Source organism: Taeniopygia guttata, chromosome 2 (genome assembly GCF_048771995.1).
Source record: "Taeniopygia guttata chromosome 2, bTaeGut7.mat, whole genome shotgun sequence".
Lineage (NCBI taxonomy): Eukaryota > Metazoa > Chordata > Aves > Passeriformes > Estrildidae > Taeniopygia > Taeniopygia guttata.
In genome coordinates this window covers 129,749,697-129,773,721 of record NC_133026.1, presented here as the reverse complement: position 1 = coordinate 129,773,721, position 24,025 = coordinate 129,749,697, and the positions used below count along the sequence as shown (strand labels likewise).

At 40.4% G+C, this 24,025-nt stretch overlaps 1 protein-coding gene across 1 annotated transcript in view; it reads right to left on the bottom strand.

Annotated features, from left to right (window-relative positions):
* Positions 1-2,877: 2,877 nt before the first annotated feature.
* Positions 2,878-24,025, bottom strand: part of LAPTM4B (lysosomal protein transmembrane 4 beta) — a 59,881-nt gene continuing 38,733 nt past the window's right edge. The window contains exons 6-7 of the mRNA XM_002198770.7: positions 20,483-20,578; positions 2,878-4,942 (exon numbers count right to left, since the gene is read on the bottom strand). Of these exons, the coding sequence (XP_002198806.6) occupies positions 4,868-4,942; positions 20,483-20,578 (171 nt within the window). The 3' untranslated portion in view covers positions 2,878-4,867. The remainder of the gene's footprint in view (positions 4,943-20,482; positions 20,579-24,025) is intronic.

The window sequence follows — 24,025 nt, the reverse complement described above, 5'->3', positions numbered from 1 at the left end:
CTACAAATGAAAACATTTCATTATTTCCCAAAAACTCTCCTGTCTGAAGCGTTTAAATAACCTGTGTCCTGGTTTCAGCTATGGTAGAGTTAATTCCTCTGAAGAAAAAGAAAATAATTTACTGCATTAAATTTCACTAAGGTTCTTCACTAAAACAAACTACTGTTGTAGCTCCCTGTCCAGGGCATAGCTGTAGAATTGCCTTTTTGCTTTGAAATAGCTTTGTATCTGCTGGCTGGGTGACAATGAGGCTTTCAGTCCCAATGCTAGAGTATCCTCTTCTGCTGGAGGTAGACACAGGCTGCAGGCAGAAGGCCACAGATCTGTATTCCACACCCTGCTGAGCTATTCAGCTGAAAAACTGGCCAGATTGCAGAACAATTCCAGGTCAAACCCATGGGTGTGGAGACATCATTTACAAATACAAATCATTCCTCTGAAAGAACACTAATCCTGATTTATCAGAGCCAAGCCTCTCTTTAGATATCTATAGCTGCTGTTTCGGATTTCTCAGAGCTGGGAACTGAGATAGTGTTGAAACATCTCCATAATGAATTTGCAAGAAATACTTTTTTGTGGTATTTGACTGCAGTTTCTGCAGCTAATAGAGATGGGTAAATGGGAAAGATACAACCTGGCTCCTGAGAAGCAGCATATAAGGAGAGCAGCCTCTATGGAGAGAACATCTAAGAAGTCTCAGGATAAAACGTAGTTTCAGAGGAGCAGTTTAGAGTCACCTGTCTGACTAGACATTTTGGCAGGCATTTAACCAATACTCCTTTTGGTTTAGAAATATTAATCTGTAGATGTCCTTGCATTAAAGAAAGTAAGACAAAGGTATCATCCACTTCAGTGATAGAATTCTGGAACAGAGCTTGTCTAACAGGTAATAGAAGAGATTTCATGAGCAATTATATTTTCTCCTGACCATAGCAGAGGAAAAAGAAAGGGCAAATAACTCAACCAATAGTGCAGCAGTGAACCTTGTTTCTCTGCTGTTTAAAAGATGTACATGAATGTTGCCCTCCCATGTTCTGTTTCTGTTCCTGCTCCTCTTTCTCTTCGGCCCTTAGCAGTAGCCAAGTCTTCCATTTTGCACATTCCAAGCACCAGTGTACACAGACTTGTTATTAACAACAATTTTTAAAACTGTCCATGATGTCCCTAGCCAACAGGGTAGTAGGGAGGAATGCCCTAATTTGAAAGAATTTGGAATTTGTTTGGAACTTGCTGACTGGTTATCATTCGCTCTGCTTCCTTGCCAAGATTTTATCTGGCTGTATATTGATTTGGTGTGGCCTTTGCTAACATATCAAGACTGGATTGTTTTTACCAACCATAGGTTTTCCCAAAGAAGTACCATCACCCAAAGACAGACCAACACCTAAAATGATGGTCATTAGTAATTGTTTTAGAAAACTTCATGTACTTACAAGCATGAGTGCCATATTGTTGGGTCACCATTACAAATTCCCTGTTGCTTTCTCCAATATGAAGCATGGATGAGTGTAAAATGAAGGAAAGCTGCATTGCTACATTGTTCAATCAGGAATAAAAGCATCAGGCACATATGAGAAAAGTTGAATTTGTGCCTTAGCATGTGTAGGATTTGTGAAGCCTGCAATGTCTTATAGCACACATTAAAAACAACAACAAAACAACAACAACCCCAAACAAACAAACAAACACAAATAAAACAAACAAATAAACAAAAAACCCACAAAAAACCCCAATCAAAACCCCAGAAGATATTTCAGCAAAAGAACTACTTATATTTCTGGTGCTATCAGAGTTTCAATTGCTGTTTGCTGGTTTTGGCCTTATATTTTATGATGTTTCATGTCAACATTTCTTCCAAGTATTTTCTTTCCACTCCTAAGTTGCTAAAAATTATTAGTAAAAAGCAGCTATGTTGGAGTTTCATATACAAAACCAGGAGAACATTTGGGTGAGGAGATGCTCCTAATATCGGTGATAAAGGAAAAAATGCAAGGAATATTGGGAAAAACTGTTAGGAGTAAGCAGTTCCCAAAACACAGAAACTTAAGAAGCCAGCTTAATAGCCTGTGTCACAGAGGACTACTAAAAAAATTAATTACAGAAAAGCTTTGGTGTAAATTCCCCAGAATTATACATGGAAATTGAGAATGAATTCAACATCTGAGGATAAAAACCCTTCAGCTGGAGTTTATGTCTCTTCCGGTAACCCACAGAATCTCATTTTTCTTTGTGAGGAGTGGAACACATCTCTTATGGGGATCCTCTTATATGTCACCAGAATTAAACTTATATTACATTATTTGTTACCTCCTACCCAGCTATTTACTCTGTGTGCAAGAATGTCATGGTTTTGATACCACAGCCTTCCTGCCCTCTTTTAACTCAAATTGGACCAAATCCAAGGGGAGTTCTGGCAGGACACACTGTACTCACATTTATGCACACATGGGGTGTATGAACAAGTCTTGATTCCTTAGTGAGACAACATAAAGTCTTAAGAAATTTCATGTGAATTAGTACGTTATCCCTATTATGGTGAGAAAGAAGAGAAAAAGAAGCCCCAGCTTTCAGTGTAGCTCAGTTTAGCCCTGTTCTGTCTTACACACTTCATCAGATCTGAATAAAATGCCTGTGGTTTTGGATAATGAATTAAAACCTTGAATTATCTTTTGGTCTCACTATGCAATAAATTATAGAGTTTACTGTCCTCTCCTCCATTTATACAGTATGATGGTAAAGATGATGAATTGACTGGCGAGTGGACTAAAAAACTATCTTTTAGTCCTCCAAAGAGAAAATTATATTATGACAGACTGATTGGACAGGAATTTATGTATGTTTGTGCTTGGAAGACAATAAAAAAATATTTCCATAGTCTTGAGGAAACAATCCCTTTTATTGTAGAGAAGTTTGTATACACAGATGCAATGTATTTACAACCAGCTTTTCTCAAACAGATGACTGCCTAACATCCTTCACAAATCTGTCAAGAATGAAAGAAAATGAAGCTCAGAAGCCCAGCCAGCCAGCACAACCCCCAAATTTAGATTAATTCCCAAAGATACCTGTATTGAGAGTAGATGGCATTATTCAGAAAGGGAAAAAATAAGACTGTGACAAAGATGAGTGGATGGATTTCACGATTGGTTCATTCAAATGCATTGCTTAGCTCAATCTCAGAGTAGATAAACCATGAAGTAAAATTTCAACAAGCAGATGGGGACCTGCCTTTTGTGTCAGGGGTGTAGAAGAGACAGGCAGAAAGAGTCTGTCCTTTCCTTCCCTGGCCTCTACAAGAACAGCTCACAGTTGCAATCTCTGTGAAAATAATTTGTTGGTCCTGTGTTCCCCTGAGGAGGGAAAGCTCTTTTCCAGAAAAAGTCAGGATGATTTCCCCATTTCTTCATTTGGTAGAATTGAGTCAATGCACTAAGGGTGAGAACAGGTGTCCTCCTTGGGAAGGGTGTGGACTCACATGCCAACCCAGTCACAGGAGAGATGGCACCCTGGTGTCTCCTGGTGCCCCTCCAAAGTGTGGCTCAGCTTTGCACTGCCCTTTACCTGGGGTGCTGTGCAATGGCACCAGTTGAGCTCCAGCCTGTACAATCGCCCCAAATGCAGAGGATACAATGCAGAGGGAAACAAGGAGAGGTAGAGACACACATTATATTCCCTTTTCATGTTTCTTTTCAATTAAAAGTAGAAACTTCATCAAAATAAAAAGTTACATGTGCAGGAGGCACTTCTCTAGAGAAGAAATAAATACCTCACACAAACATTCATGGATGGATAAGCCCCATGAGAAAGATTCTCAGTACAACCAGTTCAGTCATAAAAAGAATCTAATCCCCCAACACTGATGTATATGAGAAACAGACAAAACATTATCTGCTAAAGCTCAAGGAAATTACATGCTTAAGTTCTCCACAGGTTGGGAACATGTCTCTTAGAATCTGCATAATTTAGTTTACACTCAGCAGAACATTGCGATATTTACAGGCACATTCCGATGGGAAAACATTTGCATGTTGAGTGTGAAAGACACAGCTTTGTCACCTAATCATGGGACTTTAAAGCAGGGATTTTGTGACCTCAAAATACTACTTGTGAAGTTAGTGGAGAGGAAAAAGGTGTGTAGGTGGAAAAGAAAATTATCATAATTTGCTAACTTTTTTTTGAGCATTAGAATGGTTTCAGGCTGGGACAAAGTGAGTCCGTGTAGACCACAGGTTCTGGCTTGTTACACATAGAGTGTTTTGGCTATTGTAATTTCCCATACTTGTCCTTCCCAATTAAATATGTTTCCCATTAGCCAGGTTAATGAGAACAGTGCATAAGACTAATTCTTCTTGCAGTCATCATCATCACTCATAGCATATTAACTTCAAAAATACTTGTTGAAGAGGAACGAACTGGAATGTCTTTTTTTTTTTTTTTTTTTTTTGACTTGGTCTGTATTCTAAAGTTGAATGTGGGCATCTGAGAAACATATCTGTACTGCTCTGGAAGTTTTACAAATTAAAAAAAAAGTAAGTTACACTCTGAACCTGATTGCAAATGCAAAGTTCTACGTTCTTTAGTACTGTATGTCAGATATGGTGGAAAAAGCTATTCAGTGGCTACTGTAACCCTAGTGCTACCCAGAATTATTCTGAAACTAGTTCACTAGTTTCTGAAACACTACTGTAGTTGCAGCAAATTATTAAAACTATCTACAGAATATGAGTCATACATTTTAGGTTTCAATATGTCAGCAAAACAGCAAAGTGTAACCCACAGAGGTTATATCCTGGAAGTGAAATTATCAAACTATTGCTTCAATGTCTGTAAAGTAAAACTATCCTCCCTAGGGACACAGCACTCTCACTTATGCTGACACATAAGGTGGTGGTGGATCTTTAGCAGTTCCATTCACAGGATCATCATATGGTGGTAACAGGACCTGCAGGAAAGGAAAAAAGCTTTTATTTTTAAAAAATAAGTCAGATGATAACATTTACAGAAAATAAAACCCCTAAGGCCTTGTCCACAACCAACCAATCAACCAAACAAACAAACCCCAAAACAACAAAAAATCCCAAACAAACCAACAAAAAAAGCCCCCAAGACATTATTTCTTCTCATTTCATAGTAACCTCAGTAAAAGCTTGATTTCATCCATTCACTGCTGGTACCTGATTTGTTCAATCTGGCAGTGATAGTGGCTGCCTTTTCTGCAGCTCTCCTCTGTCAAGAGTGCTAAACCTTGTCTCCTGAAGAAACACTCAAACTGCCAGAGTGAGAAAAGTCCCGAAAACCTCTCCTTCTGAGCCCTCCCTGGAATAGCTAATAATTATTTTGGAGTGGGGAAAAAGAAAGTAAATGGAGAACAAATTATCCAATGTCTAAATAAATCTCCGGTTTTATACTTCTGGAGTACTCAGCCATGAGAAGGAAGATCTATAGTCCCAGAAGCATTTCAGTGAATCCTTCAACATCTGATAGCAATTACGAAGTTAGGACAGGTTTAGTCATATATCAACCCCGCTCACTGGAGTCTAGGCAGCTTTCTAGGATATGGGAGATGCAAGTTCAGGCCACACAGGGCAGAGGAGAGATTTGAACCAAGATTCCTACTTGTTTAGGCAAGCATGCCAGCCATCATGCAATTTTTAATGGCACCTGCACTGACATTAGTTAGCTTGCATGTGAAAAAACAAAGGAGGAGTTGGGCTGTGAACCCCAGCAGGGACTGAGGATAAAATAGACGTCTGAATGAAGAATGAGTGTACATTTCCTAAAATATCTCAATAAAAAGTAAGAATACCAGTGAAGTGCACTGTCTGAGACACTGCAGCTGAGATACTGAGATTTATGCAGCTGATGATAAATTATTAAATTATTCATAATGGAATTTCCAGATTTATCAGCATCACTTCTTGGTCATTAAAGAGCATGTGAAGCAGATTGTCTAAATGTACATAAGGAATATCCATAGGGAGTTCTGCCATGAGAGGATTTCACCAATTCTTGTAGAAGTTGATAACCTGCCTTCTGCAAAGAAACATCCATATTCATTCCTTTTGGACCTCAACCACAACATACAAAATCAGTAGGAATTGTTCTGTAGATTTAAATAGGCTTTGGAACAGACTTTTGTGGGATAGTTCCAAGTATGATTCACATTATACTCATGTGAGTTTGCAAACATGCATTGATGACCATGTGTTCAAGTACATCTGTGCCTGTTAAGATTACAGAATGGCTACCTTGGCATCTTCAGCCCTTAAACAGAAAAGTTTCATTGCTTAGAAAAGGAAATGGTCAGAGCCATTGCTCTTCATTAATACCATATGTTTGAGCTTGTAAATGCAGTATTTTATGCACTATACAATCTAAAAACCCTCGTATTTGAAAAGCATTTAATAAATTATATCACGTTTAAAGGCTGCAAGCATCTTATGACAATTTATCTAGTGAAATTAGGACATTCGAATTTCAAATATATATTTTGATAAAAATCATTAATACATTTTGCAATGTAACCTCAGTAAATCACAATGCTAAAGCATGTTAACTGTGAAAAGCACTATAGTTTAAATCCCCTCCCTAGCACTGATCACTAGTTTAATAACAGGATTTAAAGTAAAATCCTCATGTTACTAAAAAAGCACTAGTTTCTCAATTATACTGAAACATGTTTATTAGTTTCTTATGACACAATATAATTAGTAATTAAATCTGATCTACAGATGACTCTGAAAATGAAGTTCCCTTTGTGAAGATATAGCTGTCTTATTGCACCTTTGTAATGCTAAGCCCCAACCTGTGATGATCCATTTCTTTTAGGTTCAGAGTCTGTTTCATCAGGTGTGACAAGAAGTGTCCAAAGAGCTGTCTATCTTCCAGCTGATAAAGATGCCCTGATAAATAATGGATGAGACCTCTTCCTGTGCTCTGATCCTCTTTTAAATCCATGTGTCCTAAGACTACTGTGTTTACATCAATATTACTACTTCAGCATTGAGGTTGCTGTCATTTTCAGTAGGTCTCCTGGCCTGGAGAATTAATGATATGAGTGAACTTCTCTATTCCATTCACTCTTGTATGAAGAAAAATCTGTCTGGTAGGAGAAAAAGTCTCCTAGTGAGGATTTTACACACTCTTCTTCATTCTGCAGACCCAAACCTCATACATAGGTAAATGGCCCTAAGGACCCTCAGAAAACATTTTCTCACTGACAGTTCAACAAGAAGTCAGAGGAGATAGGAATGCTTGTAGAAGCTGGGACAGCTGTAGCTACACAGTTTGTGGTATTTGGGAGTGGGGCTGCCATGGAGCCTCATCCCCAATGGGTACAGCTGTGAAAAGCAGGTGAACAGCATTGAAAGAAATGAACCATGGAGTGCCCAGGTGCACTGACCAACCACCAAAGGGAACAGAAGGCACACAAGTGAATGCATATAAGGTGAAGAATATGAAAGGTTGGGCTAAAGAACAAGAAAGGTGAATACTTGCAGCCTTCTCAAGTGATGGGATGTTACTCTGTATGGGTGAATGCATAAAGCCTTCTGAAGTTGTATGGTGACACTCTGTATATCATGGCTGTCTCGACTGTGACATGTGCCATGACAGACAGCAAGGAGATAATGTATTGCTAGGCCTCAAACACTAATGACCATTCAAGTAGGCATGTTGGAACAGAACATTCCTGGGAAAATGGGACTGTACAAAGGTAGGGCAGTCCTCTTCTGGAGCAAATTTTCCTGTTCTGTGGTGACCACAGCACAAGTCCAGAAGCAGGGTCAAACAGTGGTCATATTCCTAGAGAGGACTGTGGACCACTAAGGACCCCAAACACTCCCTGACTCATTTTGGGAACCCTCCTTCAGAAAACTCTGTGTGCTCCATGGTGTTGCATCAGACACAAAGAAACCCCTCCTGGAAGGGATCTGAGTGCTCCTCTCCTAACTTGAAGGTACATAACCTGACAAACTTTTTGGATTGTGGGTCTCCACTCTCAATGGAACACAACTGTAACCATCATTTTGACCACAGACTTTGAAATTACAACAGTCAAATCTTGTCAGTGGATCCACAGGTGGTTGTCTTTCTTCTCCACTATCTGCTCTCCATCCATCCATCCATCCATCCATCCATCCATCCATCCATCCATCCATCCATCCATCCATCCATCCATCCATCCATCCATCCATCCATCCATCCAACCATGTCCTTCAAACCTAACTGAAAACCTTATATGATGGCTAATGGAAGCAGATAAGCACTGTGAATATAAATCAGCATAGATATTCAGGCAGTACATTATGCTCTCCAGAGACAGAAAACGGAAGCCAGGCACCGAGCCAAAGAGTGAATTCAGAAACTGGAAAAATAGAAACTCACTATTCAGTCTTATCTATGAATCTGATTAGAATGGATACAGAATGAATTAATTGACAAAGTACAAAAAATATGTGCATTTTAGGTACATGGTACCCCAAGGCAGAATCACCACTCAGATAACTGAGGCATTTTGTTTCCCAGGCATTACATTTTTGCGTTTCTTTGTTGTGAATTGAGAAAAATGTCGGTTAGTTGCCTGAGTGCTGTGGGATGAATGTTTGCAGAGTGTTTTAGATTGTCACTTACAAGTTACTAAAAAAATTATGAAGGCCGCCCATTTTTTTGGCATTCGGTGATCCCTATGTGAAGACATTCTGGCTTTTTTCAGTAGACCAGCAAGCAAGTTTGGAAGATTAAATAGTTGCAGAGTTCAGTCCTATAGCATGCCTAAAATCTAAAGGACAGAAGCTCCTAACTTCTTTCACAAGCCCTATTAACTGCATTAATTTTATTTTAGAAGCAAGTACCATTTTAACACTATCTTTTAAGATGCAGCTGGATGTAACATCACTCACTGTACAATAGTCTGGTGTAAAAGCATCACAGAGAGACTCTGAAATCAGAGCTCTAGGGGTCTCAAACCAAGAGGGTTCAAACCCACAGCTCCAATCTGCCATATGAATGCTCTAGATATAAGGTTTTCAGTTGGGAAGGGAGGGAGGGAGGGAAAATGGGACTGCGTAGCCCTATGCTCAAGTGGGACAGGGAATGCTGAGTGCTGGGCTTCGTTCCCAGTAGCATTTAAGCATTTTGTGATAAGCAGTTATGTATAATAGGCAGAAGTAATCCATAACTGACCCATAAGAAATCCTGTTCCTGACTTAGCTGGTGTCATCTGAATGGTTTGGTAAATTGTATTACATAAGCATCTCTAATATAAAGCGCATGATACTGGATGACCTTCTTCTGAAAGAAATAATTACCAAATGAGTTTGCCAATGGCTATAACATATTCAGTTAATATAAGCTTATGTCATTTCATATTTTTTACATTCTAGTTAATCTGGTTTTGGAGAATAAGTTTTTCAAGGCATTGCTCAGAAATATATCTGAGAAGAAACACAGGTAAATACTTCTATATTCGAACCATTTGTAGCTAATCTTGTCCCAACAGTGTTTTGTTTCTTTCTTTGTTTGCCTGCTTTGGGGGGCATATTGCATTATTTCAATAATCACTCCATATCTGTGCAGCTGATTCCACATTTACTTGACCTTTCAGGAGAAAATTTTCTTTCTTCAGCATATATATAAGTTTTCTCATATTGCTGCAGTGATTCCTGTTTGAACTCAAGCTCTTAGATCTCCCCTTTCTAAAGGAGATGTGCTCAGTTCTGTATGAGTAAGATAAAATATTTGATCAATCGATTATTTCTGCATTCTCACCCAAACCTCACTGAACTCAACATAAATCTTTATGTGTCTCCAGAGAGCTTTGGATTGCTTTTTCCAGCAGCCATTTGTATTCTCCACTAGATGGAACGGTACAGTTGTCGCACAACAGCTTTCAGTTTGAACAGCATTCTGTTTGACTGCTGTATAAAACATTTGGGAGTTCCCATGACTCATGACAAAAAAAATCTTATTGATGTCTTGTTAGAAACAAACACAACTCTAATATACTTTCATCCAACACCCTGTAGAACTTAAATGCCAAAAAAAAGCTTTAGATTAAAAAGGTCTATGGTAAGTACTGATGGTTATAGTGAGCATTCACGATGTTTTCTCAAACTAGTTTTTCAGTAAAAACACCTTTGCTTTATACTGAAGGACTTCAGGTTACATCACAGAGATGATGGGGACAGGTGACAATAAATATTTGTGTGGAATTAGGGTCATTACTACTGCTAATTAATCCTGTTCCTGTTGCTATCATTTGGATTTCTAACAAATTGTTTGACTTTGCCTTAGAAGGATCTCACATTCATAAAACAGGTGTATTATTTGAAACTTCTTAAAATATGTTTGAAACATCAAGACAGAGTCAAAACTCTTTTCAATGACACTTGGATATGACTATATGAGACAGCTGTTAAATTGTGGAAATATTTACAAATTAACATGTATTTGCAGAAATTTCAGTCTATGTCTGAAATATTTCTCTAAAGTTCTTCATCACAGCTCTGTATGTACTGCACATAATTCTTTTGCAGAAGTAACCTTTACATCTTAGACACACAAATCTTTAGGGAAGGCCAATGTGAGTATGTGGGGAGGAAAAAAAGAGTGGGCAAAAGGAGCCCTTTGTTCCACACAGGTCAAATACCAAGTGTCAGCAGGCTCAGGCTGTATTGTCTGTTTATTAAAAAGAGGAGGGAGAGTAACCAAAGAGTGAATAGTGTTAGATGGGAAGAATATGCCAGTGCTGAATGCAGTGCTGAAATACAGTCACCACATGCTTTCCTAAAGCAGGGTACATTCCTCGATACAGCACAAGGCTGATGCATCAGGTTCAGAGACAACTGAATTGAAAGAAGAGGTTTTAAGCAGCATATGCCTAATTGAATCAGCCCTCTGCTTTGGGTTAATTCCATTTCAGTGATTCCAGCCGTGGTCAACAACCGACTTGCACCAATCTGACACCACTGTGTGGTTTAATGGTACACAATCACATTTATTAATTTCATGTTTACTTCCCTGCTGTCCTGTCATTTACCCAGCCAAGAGCAGTGGAATTTCCTCCCACAGCTGTGGTGCTTTGAGGAGCCATTAACTGCAACTTAAAGCATGTTCAGCTGCAGTGAAGCAGCAGCCAGCCTACAAAGAGCTCTAGAGGGAAGGCTGCCATCAAGACCACCTGTCCCATTCAAGATAGTCCCAAATGTGCTGTTGGGTTCTTGACTACACAGATGTTATGAAGATCACCTGGGGAAAACAGAAGACGTCTGTGTGCATACACAATATATAGCCAGCTGATTGCTTCACTCTGTAGGCAGGAAAGGCTTAGACGAATTCTCTCTTTGCAATGTTTCCCTGTCAAGTTTGGCAACGTGTTTTATTTTTCTGAGCAGTCTGAGAGTACAAAGGAAAATGTAAAATTAAGGTATATTTTTTTCCTGAAAAATTTCTGAAATCCAGATCTTCTCAATTTAAGCTCTATTTTGGAGACTTGAGCCACAAAGTAGTTGCTATTTCCTTTAGTACTTTATGTGACAATGAGCTCTGGATTACATGTAAACATCACTGATTATTTAATAAATTTTGTATTTTATTTGAAAGTAAAAAAGCCTGTTAATGTAGCACTTGTCTTATTTCCTGTACAAAATTTACTGGAAGCTACTATAGTGATTTTATTGAGGCTGACCTTCAAAATTTTTCAATGTTTCTCTGTGTATGGAGAAAAGAAATAGCATTTATCAGGAGTGTCTGAAGAAATATGTTTTTTCTATAATGAGTTTCCAAGAGTTCACAGAATCATAGAATATCCTGAGTTGGAAGGGACCCATAAGGATCATTGAAGCCCAACTCCTGGCCCTGCACAGGACCATCCCCAAGAGTCATACCATGTCCTTTAGAACATTGTCCAAATGCTTCTTGGGCTATGTTAGGCTTGGTGGTATGGTCACTTCCCTGGGGAGCTGTTCCAGTGCCCAACCAGCCTCTGGGTAAAAATCTTTGCCTGATAATCCAGTCTAAACTTCCCTTGACAAAACTTCAGGCCATTCCCACTGGTCACCAGAGAGAAGAGATTGGTGTCTGCTGCTACACTTCCTCTTGTGAGCAAGCTGTAAACCACTATGAGACCTCCCCTCAGTCTGCTCTCCTCCAGGCTGAACAGACCAAGTGATCTCAGCCACTCATACAACTTCCCCTCTGACCCTTCACCATTCTTGTGGCCCTCCTTTGGACACTCCCTAATAGCTTAATATCTTTCATATATTGTGGTGCCCAAAACTGCACACACCAGTGGGAGAAACAAGCAGTATTAAAACTAAATCCACTGAGAATTCAGTTTTCCATTTAATCCCTTAACAGAAATTCACATTTTACACTGACTGTACGAAAAGGCTGACAGCCTTCAGGAGAAAAGGGAGCTTTTTCCCAGTAGTGAAGTAAGAGTAATAACAATAATTCAGTGGTGAGATGCAGTCAGATGTCGCATACAAGGCAAGCACTGGAGACAGAAGTACAGATTAGCTTTCAGAATGCTGCAATTAAGCATTTGCATGTAGGAACAGCTCTCATGGATAAGTTAAAAGGTCCATCCAGATACAGTAATAAGTGGTGGATGATAACGAAACAGAAGCACAAGACAGAATAATGAAAGAAATTTAGAAAGAGCAGTGCGAGCATATGTAGTTACTTGCTCAGAATATTCTCTAAACTGTCAGAAATTTGATTGTTAAGAACTTGCTGGGCTACTGGTCATTAAAGGAATTTTTCTTTCATTGATTTTTCTAGCCTGCATTTCAATCCACGCTGATGTCTAGCTCTGCAATGTCCCCTGGTAAGCAGACACACAGCTCATCTAGGTATTCCAAGAAGAAGTACCTTTGGTTTGCTATGAAACCTGTCAGTAGCTATTTCACTGAGTGTCCCTTAGCCCTTTTCTAAGTCAGTGAGCACCCCCTCTGCCACTCATGACTCTAAAGACCTTTGTTAAGTTCTGTCTTATTCTGCCCTCTTTCATCTCACTAAGGATCCTTGCTCCCCTGCAGTGCAGTCCCCACTTACTTTCTTCATACTAAGAAACCCACTTGACAGTTTTGGGTCTAGGCTGAAGGGAGAGCTCCAAGCCCAGGTATGTGAAAGGTGCTGGGGATGTAGCTGACCTACATTCGAACTCAGGAAAGTGGCAGGGACTTTCACCCACCTGACCTGGTCAGATGATCTTCCAGATGAGATCAACTGCCCTTTAGAAGCAATTCTTATAAGTAAATGCTTATGAATATCTGCTTCAAAGGTGCTTGTTTACAATGTAAATGGATGCTTTGATCAAATGAGTCCAGTCAAAGCAAATACTTCTGAGGAAGTAACAGGGCAATGTCTAAAAAACTGTTCCTCTATCTTTCTTTTTTTTTCTCCCTGTCCCCAGATAAAAAAGAGCCCTGGGTATAGGGCCAAAGCCAAAGCTTCATATCTGACTCAAATCTTATTTAATATTAAATGAGAGAGATGTTTGACTTTGCTTCATACACAGATGCTGTTATGGTTTCATTTGGATGCTTTTGCTTGAAAAATCTGTCCAAAATATGCTAGTTAATTACTATTCAAGAATTTCATTACATGTTGTCTTTCAAATAAATCCCAAGAAATCTTCCCCTCAATGTTGACAGGAAGTATTTTCATGTTTATATGTATGCATTTCCTTTAGAAACCACACTAGAACAATTACAGATGGCAGCAGAATAGCTCAGAGATAATTTATAACCTCATTCAGTAAAGAAGTAGGGTTCAGTGCTCCAAAATCATCTGTGTGAAGTTAGAGCTGGTATGGCTTTTCTTTGGCAAAACTGCTTGTTTATTCCAAGGCACCAGCTCTCCAAGACACTATTTAGGAAACTTTACATGAGTTTATGAAATTCTGTTGTGAAGCAGCACAATGTTTTCAGCACTCCAGATAGATGAATAAATGTATATATTTCTAGGATACAACAATATTTAGGGAGAGATTGTGATTACCCTTGCGTGGGAAGAAGATTGAATTGAGGAAGCTATATTGTCTTGTTTCATCATGTGTAGCCTCATAAAAGTCATCCAGAATAATGGTGTAATTACTGTCTCCATTCAGAGGCATGGAGCAACATCTTTCCTACATCTTGGTCAGCCTCATACTGCAGCATCTCTAGCTGTACATCGTGATTTTGTACAGGGAGAACAGCATTATTTTTTCAAATTTTCCTTATTTTTTTACAAAATGCACATTTTCTGGATGAACACATGCTTTCTCAGGGTATATTTGTCTACAAGTCATCATTATTGAAGACACTGAAGCATACTTTTACTCTGTGTAACAAATAGTTGATGTCTTGTCTTAAGTGCAGAAAACTGTGAGAGAGCACTACTCTTTCAGTGGACTTTTTAATTACTAAACTACATCTCTTTCTAACCTTATCTTTTACAATTATATCGTGTATTCCACACAAGTGTTAACAAGACAGAAAGCTGGGTATAGCTCACATGGGACACCCAAATTGTTTAACAGGACTGATTATCTTCCAAGAGTGTCATCACAGCCATGCTTACATTACAGATGCTGCTGGAAAGGCTCCTGTCTGTATTTAAAAATCTATTACTGTTAGTAAATCACAACCATAAAGCACCTGTCAGACAGAAACTCCCAAAAACTTTTGCAGATCTTCTAAATTTGGTGGATGAATACCCACTCAGCCTTGCTCTTTCTGAAGTTGAGTGTCTGTCCTAGAGTTAATTTAAAGCAGACCTTGGTTTCCTCACTGCTCATAAGACAGAGGCCCAAACCCACAAGTGCTGTGCAGTTTGGAACAGACCGCAGTGGACAGTTCCGTGTCCATAAAGTGTCCCAAGGGACGTCTGGGAAGAGCGCAATTGCTCTAAGGGAGCCACTAAAGGGAAATGAAATGAGACTAAAGTCCAGAGGTTAACTGAAACCATTAACAGCCACAGAAGGACAGGCCTCTTGACCACTGCCAAACCCGGGCAGCTGGTTCCGCCCTGGCAGGGAGCATGCGTGGCCTCAGGCGATCTCGGAGAGAACACAGCCACCCACCGAGCCACCAGCTGTCACCACTTCCCCACCCTGCTGAGGGCCCTTCAGCATCTCCTGCTTTATAGGGCTGGGAAAGCTTTGTCAGAGAGCCTTGGGGAGGGAGGGACTGGGATGTGTGAGGAGCTCCTCCACTGCTTGGCAAAGGCCAGGGCCGTGCTGTGCAGGGGGATGTGATGAGGTGACAGCAGATGAGGTGGTGCTGGAGCTGCAGCAGGGCCGTGCCCGGGGGAGCAGCTCTGCAGCAGGGCTGGGCTCCTGCACAGGACAACTCTGTGGCTATAAAGCCCCAGCATGGCTCATTTCTGCTGGGACTCTGCCTCTCACACCCTGCTGCAACTCCCTGTTTGAGCAACACCTGCTTGAGCAAATTCTCACCTCCCCCCCCACTGGTGCACAGTGTAACTATGACTTGAGCCTGACCTGCAAAATTCACACACAGCTCAGCTTAACACCCATACATCCTGAGGAACAGGGATTTAAGTTCTCATTGACTTTTGCTGCACTGATATGTATCCTTGGAATCATACTGAAGACTTTGACTTGTGTTTTGAAGCCCAAAAAGTGGCAGCTGTCAGATGGTAGTGAATCAATCCCATTAGGATAAAAAGCACTAAAGAAACACAGCAAATTTATAAACACTGTTTTTTTCCTACATTGCAACATACCCAATTAGTGAACTCAAAAAGATTTGGAAGATTTAAATTACACATCCCCATTTCATGTCTTCTTTTCAACCTAATTATCAACACTGAGAACAGATTTGTCTATTTTATTGTAAATCTCTCACAAATTGTCTCATATTAGTTCCAAATTCCAATATGTCAACTGCAAATAAATACAGATTCACAATCTACTTAGGAAAATAGATAAACATGTATATTTTGAACTTGAAATTTAGCTCAAAGGCCAGCTGACAGGGCATGGGACTTCACTGCAAGTAGAATATGAAATGCTGGAGCAGCTGAAGAGCTGTTTGTTGGCAGATGCAGTCTGTCATGATACTTTTCTGCAACTCAGAATCAAATAGCAGAGGAAGAACTGCAGATGTGGCACATGCATACTAACAAGATGTGAATGGATGCATCCATGTGGATTTTGAGCCCTTTGAAGATTAAAGAAAATTCTCATTTAAAAAATAGCTTTGTTTTTATGTTTACAAAGTGCAATTCTGAAGAAAAACAGCTCCAGCATTTAAACCACATTTCTAGGTCTCATGTAGACTATTACATTGGGTTATTAATGAACCATCCCCTTTACTTATTGCACTGGGTAGTTCTACTTATATCCTTTATTTCTTGTCCCTGATTCTTCTTCCTCTTCTCTATGTCCTGCTTTTCTCTTGCAGGTTTCATCAGACAGTTTCCAATAAGGAAGGTCAAGGGTCCTTTGCCTGGACTCCATTGGAGGCCCTAAACGGACTCAGAGCGAATCACGCCAGGGATATTCATTTGTTGTGTCAGCTCATTTTAAAATATTTTCCTGGTTCCTATTCACTGCAAAAAGGTATTTGTGATCTAGTGGCCCAGTAACAGTTTGTGGCACACAAACTGCCACACAAGACCAGTAAACATTGACCGGTTTGTAGGATTTTTACGGAAAACATTTTTAAAGCAGAATTTTTCTCTGAGCTGTCTTCTACTCTGACACATACCATCCCAAATCTGGCTCAGCAGTTGGAAACCACAGGTTCCAAAGCACCTATCAGAAATAAGAGCTCTTGCTATGATTTATCTGTCTCTGGGATCCATCTCACACTTCAGTCTCTTTAACTGGCATGAGTCTAAGGGTCCTTCCATCCATAGCCAAATTAATCACCAAATTAATAACACAATAATACAAAGAACGGCCCTTCCAACTTTACCAAAGAATTCCTTCTTCTGCTCAGAGAAATCATCCAGCAGGAATGAAAGATCTAACTCTGCACTTCTCAAATAGATCCCCTATTGCTTTGAGCAAGGGAAAGCAAACAAAAATGTTGACCAATTAATTACAGGCTACTTAGTTGGGGTCATGTCCGCAGAGGGAATATATCTGCATTTTTTTAAAAAGTTACTTATTAACCATTGTGGATAAGTCTATGTAAGATAAAATCTATTGAAACGATTTTATAAAGCACAAAAAGATCCAAATCCCACTTTGAAGAGAGATTTACAGCTTTACATTTTATCCCCACTGGCAGCATGACCGGAGATGAAACTTCCATTGATTGGCTTCAGTGAGAGTTAAAAATAAACAGACTGAAATCCCCTGGCACAATAGAGCTGCTGCTTCTCCCGAGCACAAATGTCTCACTTTGGGTTATCTTTTGCACCTGTACAATGGCAATTTTTCTAAATTGGATGAACATTTCCATGTACCACTGTGACAGTTTAAATTTGTGTGGAAAACTACCCTTCATCCATAGTGCATTTGAGAAGCTGGCAGGAAAAAGCAATCCCAGATTGGGAAAGTGGTAAAAACAATCCTCAGGTTACTATGGATTGGGAAAGTGGGACAAGCAATCAGATTATTGCAAGGGAGACACTTTAATGCCATGTCAAAAACCTCCTACAGACATCTCCAGAAACTGAGGGGAGAGAAGTATTGAAAACACACTTAGGAGGAGGGAGATCCATATTCCCAAGAGACTCTGCTGTGACTAACGTACACAGCTGGATTCTCAGGTTCTCAGGAGCCTAAGATTGTCACATCTTCCCCCTACCTGGGGTCCAGGCCATTCCCTTGCCCAGCATCAGCTGGCCCTCCCATGTCATAACACAGTCTGTTGATGGAGCCAAGCCAGGCATATTCATGTGGTGTCAAATTTTGATTAAAGGTCACAGAAGGAGTCTCTCTCACCTAGTGGGCAGCAGGAGTATCCCATTCAAGCCTGCAGCAGGAGGAGGCATGTTTGCTCCAGATGGCACACTTGCAAAAAGGATGGCTTAAACCACTTACACTGAGTGACAAAAATCAGATTATCTGGTAGCTGATAAAAGGTTAGTTACAGATCAGATCTATGAGCATTATTTATAAGAACCAGTTTGACCAGGGGAACTAAGTGGAAATTTCTGTGCTGAGAACAACAGAGCAAATGGGTAGCATGAAGCAATTCAGACTGCAGGATGGATTTTAAGACAAAATCCTTCTATATAGAGAAGAAAGCATCCAGGTCTGGTGGGGGTCTCATCATAAGTAGGACATGGACCTGTTGGAGCCAATCCAAAGGAGGGCCACAAAAATAGAGAAAAGGATGCTCCAGGGAAACCTTGTATTGATGGGAATTTAACCCCACATACTGTCATTCCTTCTAAAGCCAGTAAAGAGCAAAAGAAAGGAAGAGGCTGCTCAGGAGCACATCAGATCCTTCTTCACAATGTTGAGTGCACTGGGCTGGTGGGTGCCCAAGGAGCTTGTCAGGGAATGATGTGAAAGAGATGGATATGGAATGTGTCACCTAAGGGTGAAGGCACTCACCCTGACTAGAAAGAAGTAGTCAGACATGGGTTTGAATGAAGCTTGCCTCCACCACAAATACGTAATTAATAACCCAGGCTGTTAGTGACTCTCCTCTTGCCTTTCTCCTGAGCCTTTCTGTACTCAAAACCAGGAATTTTTGAGTGATTTTTTTTTTTTTTGTCAGCTAATAAATTCCCAAACAGTTCTTTCTCATTTAATGTCATCTGATTGAACTTTTTTGGAAAGATGCATCATACCTTACAGGAACAGATTCTCACCTTATTGAAATTAAAGAAGTGTAAATACTGGGGAAGGAAGAAGAGTCCAATGGTCAGAGCCCTAGCTAGGAATGCATAACCTTTCTCACAACCTGCTTTTGCTTTAGATGTCTTTTAAGAGCAAGATAAGCAAAGTTAAATTAAAGGCTCAGTCCAACAATGTCATCTGTGAATAGGATAAAAGGGTTTCCTTTTCTCACAGAAACATTTGGTAATTAGCAAATACAAAAGTACTGAGAAGAGCTTTGGTAGCCGGGCATCTCTAAAAAAAGTATTTTGTTTTATGAAGGCAGCAGTGAAGCAAGTGGTTTTAATGTAACTTTTAAAAAGTAAGTTTCATTTCCAGATAATCCAGCTGACATTTTCCCACTGCTGAGCCTGCTGGTTCTGTGGGTTGTAGAGTTAACAGCATTTGAAGCTGGGTTACAACTACCTAAAGGCTGAAGAAAAGAGCTATCAAAAGCATTTCACATAAAATTCCTGGTTTTATTCAAAGTAGATTCCAGTACAGAAAATGGTAATACTTCTTAGCTCTCAATAAATCCATGTTTTTATTCTTAAATGTCCTGGTTGTCAGCTGTGATCATGGTTCTTATGTTTTTCTTAAAGCTTCAGGTAGAGAAGACAAATAATTATGCAAGAGTTACATCTTTCATGTAAAAGCACTGATGGTTTTCTAAGCCCTTGTGGCTGCACGAGAATCACTCATTCCAAAGGATTATAGCTGACAGTCTAAAACCTCAGTGCGTGGAGACCACCCACAGTTAGGAAAACCTGAGGAAAGCAATCCTGGGATTTTACCCAAATGATCCAGAGGACCAAGTTCGCGCTGCTGTCATTCTGTTATGTAAATGGTGTAAAGAGCCTTGTTACATCAGCCCTGGGTCACCCCAGGGGCTGACCTGGCACAGAGCCCCCAGAGTGTAGCTTGGGTGGAACTGAGCAGCTCCATGGCAACACCACTGCAAGCAGAACTGGCTCTTTTCCAGAGACCCTTTCCTCCCGTAGTCCTTCAGTGCCTTCTGCAAAAAGCAAGACATTGCTTAGCAATCATGTCTTGCACATATGCATGTAAGCACTAAATGACTATAGAGTGAACCTATGCCTTCCATACTTCGAGGTTAAAATCTGTTTATTAATTTCTTTCATGTTGATCTTTGTTTCATTTGGTCTCCTTACCATACAAACCCCATCATGCACTGGGAAATGAATCACTGAACTTTTGCTGCCTTTTAGCTCCTCTCTGTGAGTTTGTAAAGCACTACACCAGATGTTACGTGTCCTAAATCACAATTTCTATAGATAAATCAGAATTTCACAGCAGGTGTAAACCATAGCATCCTTGAGTCCTAATCAGTCCCTCCACAGTCCAGATCATCACACAGCTAGAGCGCTCAGAACTCTCAGAACCCAGAGTGGTCATTCCTGGGGTTTATACAGATAAACTGTAGTTTATGATTAACACAAATTCTTTAACAGATAATATGCATAAAATAAAACAAACATTTTAGCAATAGATGTGATTTGCAACCACTGCATGCCAGTCCCCTGAGTTTTAAGTCCAAACATAAACAACAGATGAGGACAGCCAAAGAAATTAAGGCGGCTAACTAAAGAAATATAAAATAAAATAAATATAAAATAAAGCCTTTAAATGCATAACATTACATAAATGTTTGCCCTCTACCATCCTTACCGCAGTGTCATTGGTGGTAATGTACACCAACACATCCGAGTTGTTTCTGCCACTGATGTATCGGTAACAGTTCCAAACACAGCTTATCAAGTAACCCTGCAAAGAAAAGGGATTTATTACTCTGTGCAGAAAATAAACCATGGATGTTTTTCTGATAGAACATTTCAATTCTTTATAAATATGAACATAGCATGATAGAATCGTGGGACAGTCACTTCCCTGGTTGCAGTGACTGTGAGAATGCCTGGGGACTCTGAGTAATCCAATGTCATTCCTCATACTGATAGCATTGGGGTTCTTTGGAATTGGGATGGTTCTGGGGAAACCTTACTGTGGCATTCAATACATAAAGGGGGCTGATTAAATCAATATATTTAATGTGACTGGAACGGTCTGGGGCCTTGGTGTTCTTGCCTGACTAGAGAAAATTGCCAAAGTAAAAGCTTTTATTGGCATATAAAGTTATTTCTGACATTTTAAACATTGTTAAAAATACTGTTTTGTTTTGTTTTTTTTCCAGTGTAAAACAAAAACTCCTGTAATAGCAGCAATAAGCCTACTGCAAGGTCATACACTTCATTGCTTTTGATCTTGGAGCTTGGGTAGTGCTGCTTCCTGTCAAACAACTAGTTCTTTCCAGTATTTTAACTGGTTGGGCAAAATGCTCAGTCACTACCTCCTTCACGAGCAGGAGAAATTCCAGTTTGGGCAGCAGAGATGAGCAAAGTGACTTGAAGGAAGATAAGAGGCAGGAAGATGTGGAAAAGCTGGAGTCAGATCTGCAGCATGTCAGTAACAGCTGTTCTCTCTGCTTTTCTGCTTCCCATTGCTGGAGGTTAGAGTTTTTCCTTTTGTTTTCTTTCAACCATGTAATCACACATGATGGTGATGAGGAGAACTTTGTGTTTTGATAGTGCCCAACTTGTATTTTTACTTAGTAGGTCTGCACAGAAATTCTTCCATAAACCCAACACATGCAGATTAAACTGCCAGCACTGGATTTGCATGTGTGTCTCACTGAATGAGTCATACTTTTGTGACTCACTTGCACTGATGGCCTTCCAAAAGCCTCTTATCCCTTTGAGCTGCCCTGTGCTTCCTCTGTCTCCAGAGCAGACACACATGAGCTGTGTTTTTCAGGATGCCACATGACTCACTGATGGCTTGCTTACAGATCAGGAAGGTTTTTTTTTCCCCACAAGGAAAAAAAATATTTTAGCTGAGCGGGCTAAAATCTGGTAAATTTGCTTCCTCTTTTTTCTCAGCACCTTACAGACCCTGAATTGACTTACAGATGTTGCAGACATTGACAATACCTTCAGCCATCAAATGGGGAGAGCAAAAGGCTTCTGGAGTGAGCTAAATCCCAAGGGAAGGTTAGACAGGCTCTGCAGACCAAGCTGTGGGATGTGCAAACATACCCAAGGCTACTGAAACAAGTAAATGCACATACAAGGAGAACTGCATCTTTTCCAGAATTAAGTAAAATGTCATTGTTAAAATGGTAATAAGCAGCTCACCAGCTTTCACTGCTCAGATACTATAGCCTGGGAAACGCATAAAAGCCAATGCAGAACAGACACTGAATATAGTACACTTCTGTGGGATGCAGCCTGTCTTTATAAGAAACACTTTACATTAAGCCTGCCTATTTGCAAAACTATTTCTATACCCCTTCTGTCAAAATCCAAAGTGAGGGAAGCCCTGTTTTGGATAATACAATCCTCTCTGGGAGAAGCTAGTGCGAGATTTATTTCTTAATGCTCCCATTCCATGTGGTGAATAGAACACACTTAGCCCTACAATGAAACTCTACAGCTTTTCCAGCTCTGAACCCTAGCTCTGCATGTACAAGCTGTTTCTCAGTGAGTCAGGTCTGTCCCTTGAATTAAGGAGGTCATCAGCCAGCACACATCAAGGAATTGGCCCCGAGACCAACACAGGGCAGAGAGTGGCAGCAGCTTGGAGCACGTTCTTGTCCAAGTGCTTTGGACATGTGCTGCTGGCCTGCAAACCATGATTCACAGAAACTTGTTTTCTTTAATCTGTAACTTTATTTAGCTAATTCCTAATAATTATTTTCTACCAATATTGCTGCATTGTTAAATGGGGCTCCTGATTCAGTTACCAATTTTCTTTCCTGGAAGACTTGGCTGAGGTTTCAAATACTGCTTTAAAATGTGTGGCTGGACACACAGTATATAAATATATTGATTTTTATCTCAAGAGACTAATGTTCACATTTGAAACTGGCCCTAGATAAAAGGCCTGAACTCTCTTGGCATAATCCAGCCTGAGTGGATCTCCTGCCTACCACAGCATAAACTGGTGACAGAGAGTGACACCTTTTGGGGGAGGCAGCCCCAAGCAACCACCATGAGAAAGGACAGGTGTGTAAAAAGGCTGAATGTAGAAACAGGCACTGTGCCTACTTCTAGCCAGCTTGCAGTCTTTACCTTTGGATGGTGGGAAATTACTTAAGACCCTAAGGATCTGAAACCCACAAAAATTTGTCATGCTGTCTCTCACTGCTGCAGTTGCAGATGCACCTGCTCAGTTGCATAACAACAGAAATGAACTGCAGAGCTGTGCTCATCAGATGCCTGACCAGAAGACTGACCAGCATCTTTGTGGAAATTAGAGGTTGTTGTATTGTGCTGCTTCCTGTAACACAGCAAGGGAAAGTCTGTGCTGATCTGGGTCACAGCAGCCCTCTGGGTAGCCCCTCACTGGCAGCAAGTGGAGGGTGAAAACCACAAACCCAACAGAGCCCCCTCAGGTTAGCAGATGCCTGAACTGAATCCCATTTGACTCCCCAGCTGCTTTGAATTTTCTGTTTACAGAGCTGGGATGGGCTTCAGTAACTGGTGAAAATGAGATAAAGATTTCTACACAAACTGAAATTTATATGAAGATTTCAAAGGGATGCTAATGGCAGACCAGTTGACCATGTGTATTTCCCATGTTGGCGTTACAGAAAGAGAAACAATGAGTTGATGTGCTGATAAAATCTGGAATTAAATCCATCTTCTCAGCACACTAGAATGTGTACCTTGTGAGTATAAAAGGGTTGTATAAGCGCAATTGCTTAGAACTGAAAGAAATGGTGTAATTGGGAAAAATAATACTAAACCAAACCACTGGTCTGCAACACTTTATACAGCACCTCACAGGGCCAGGACATCAGCTGCTGGCTCAGTCACATGCACTGAGATATGCAATTTAAAGCAACTGATCCCTGTTTTAGAGATGATTCTCCCATAACTATCCTGTCATCATCAGTGCTGGGACTTGTCCATGGCTTTTGTGGAATAGGTGACAACCTCGTGGCTCTGTAGTGGTCATTCCTGGGAGTGGGGCTCAGAGCTTTGCTGTTGGGGCTGTGCTCATGGTCCCAGCTGCTGCACCATCAACCTTGCAGGAAGGCAGCAGATGCCAGGAGATGTGCTGCAGGTCAGGGCTCCCCCTGCCAGGAAGAATGACCTTGGGCTGAGATACCAAATCTCTCAGGGTGAACACAGAACTTATTCTTATCCTTTCCCA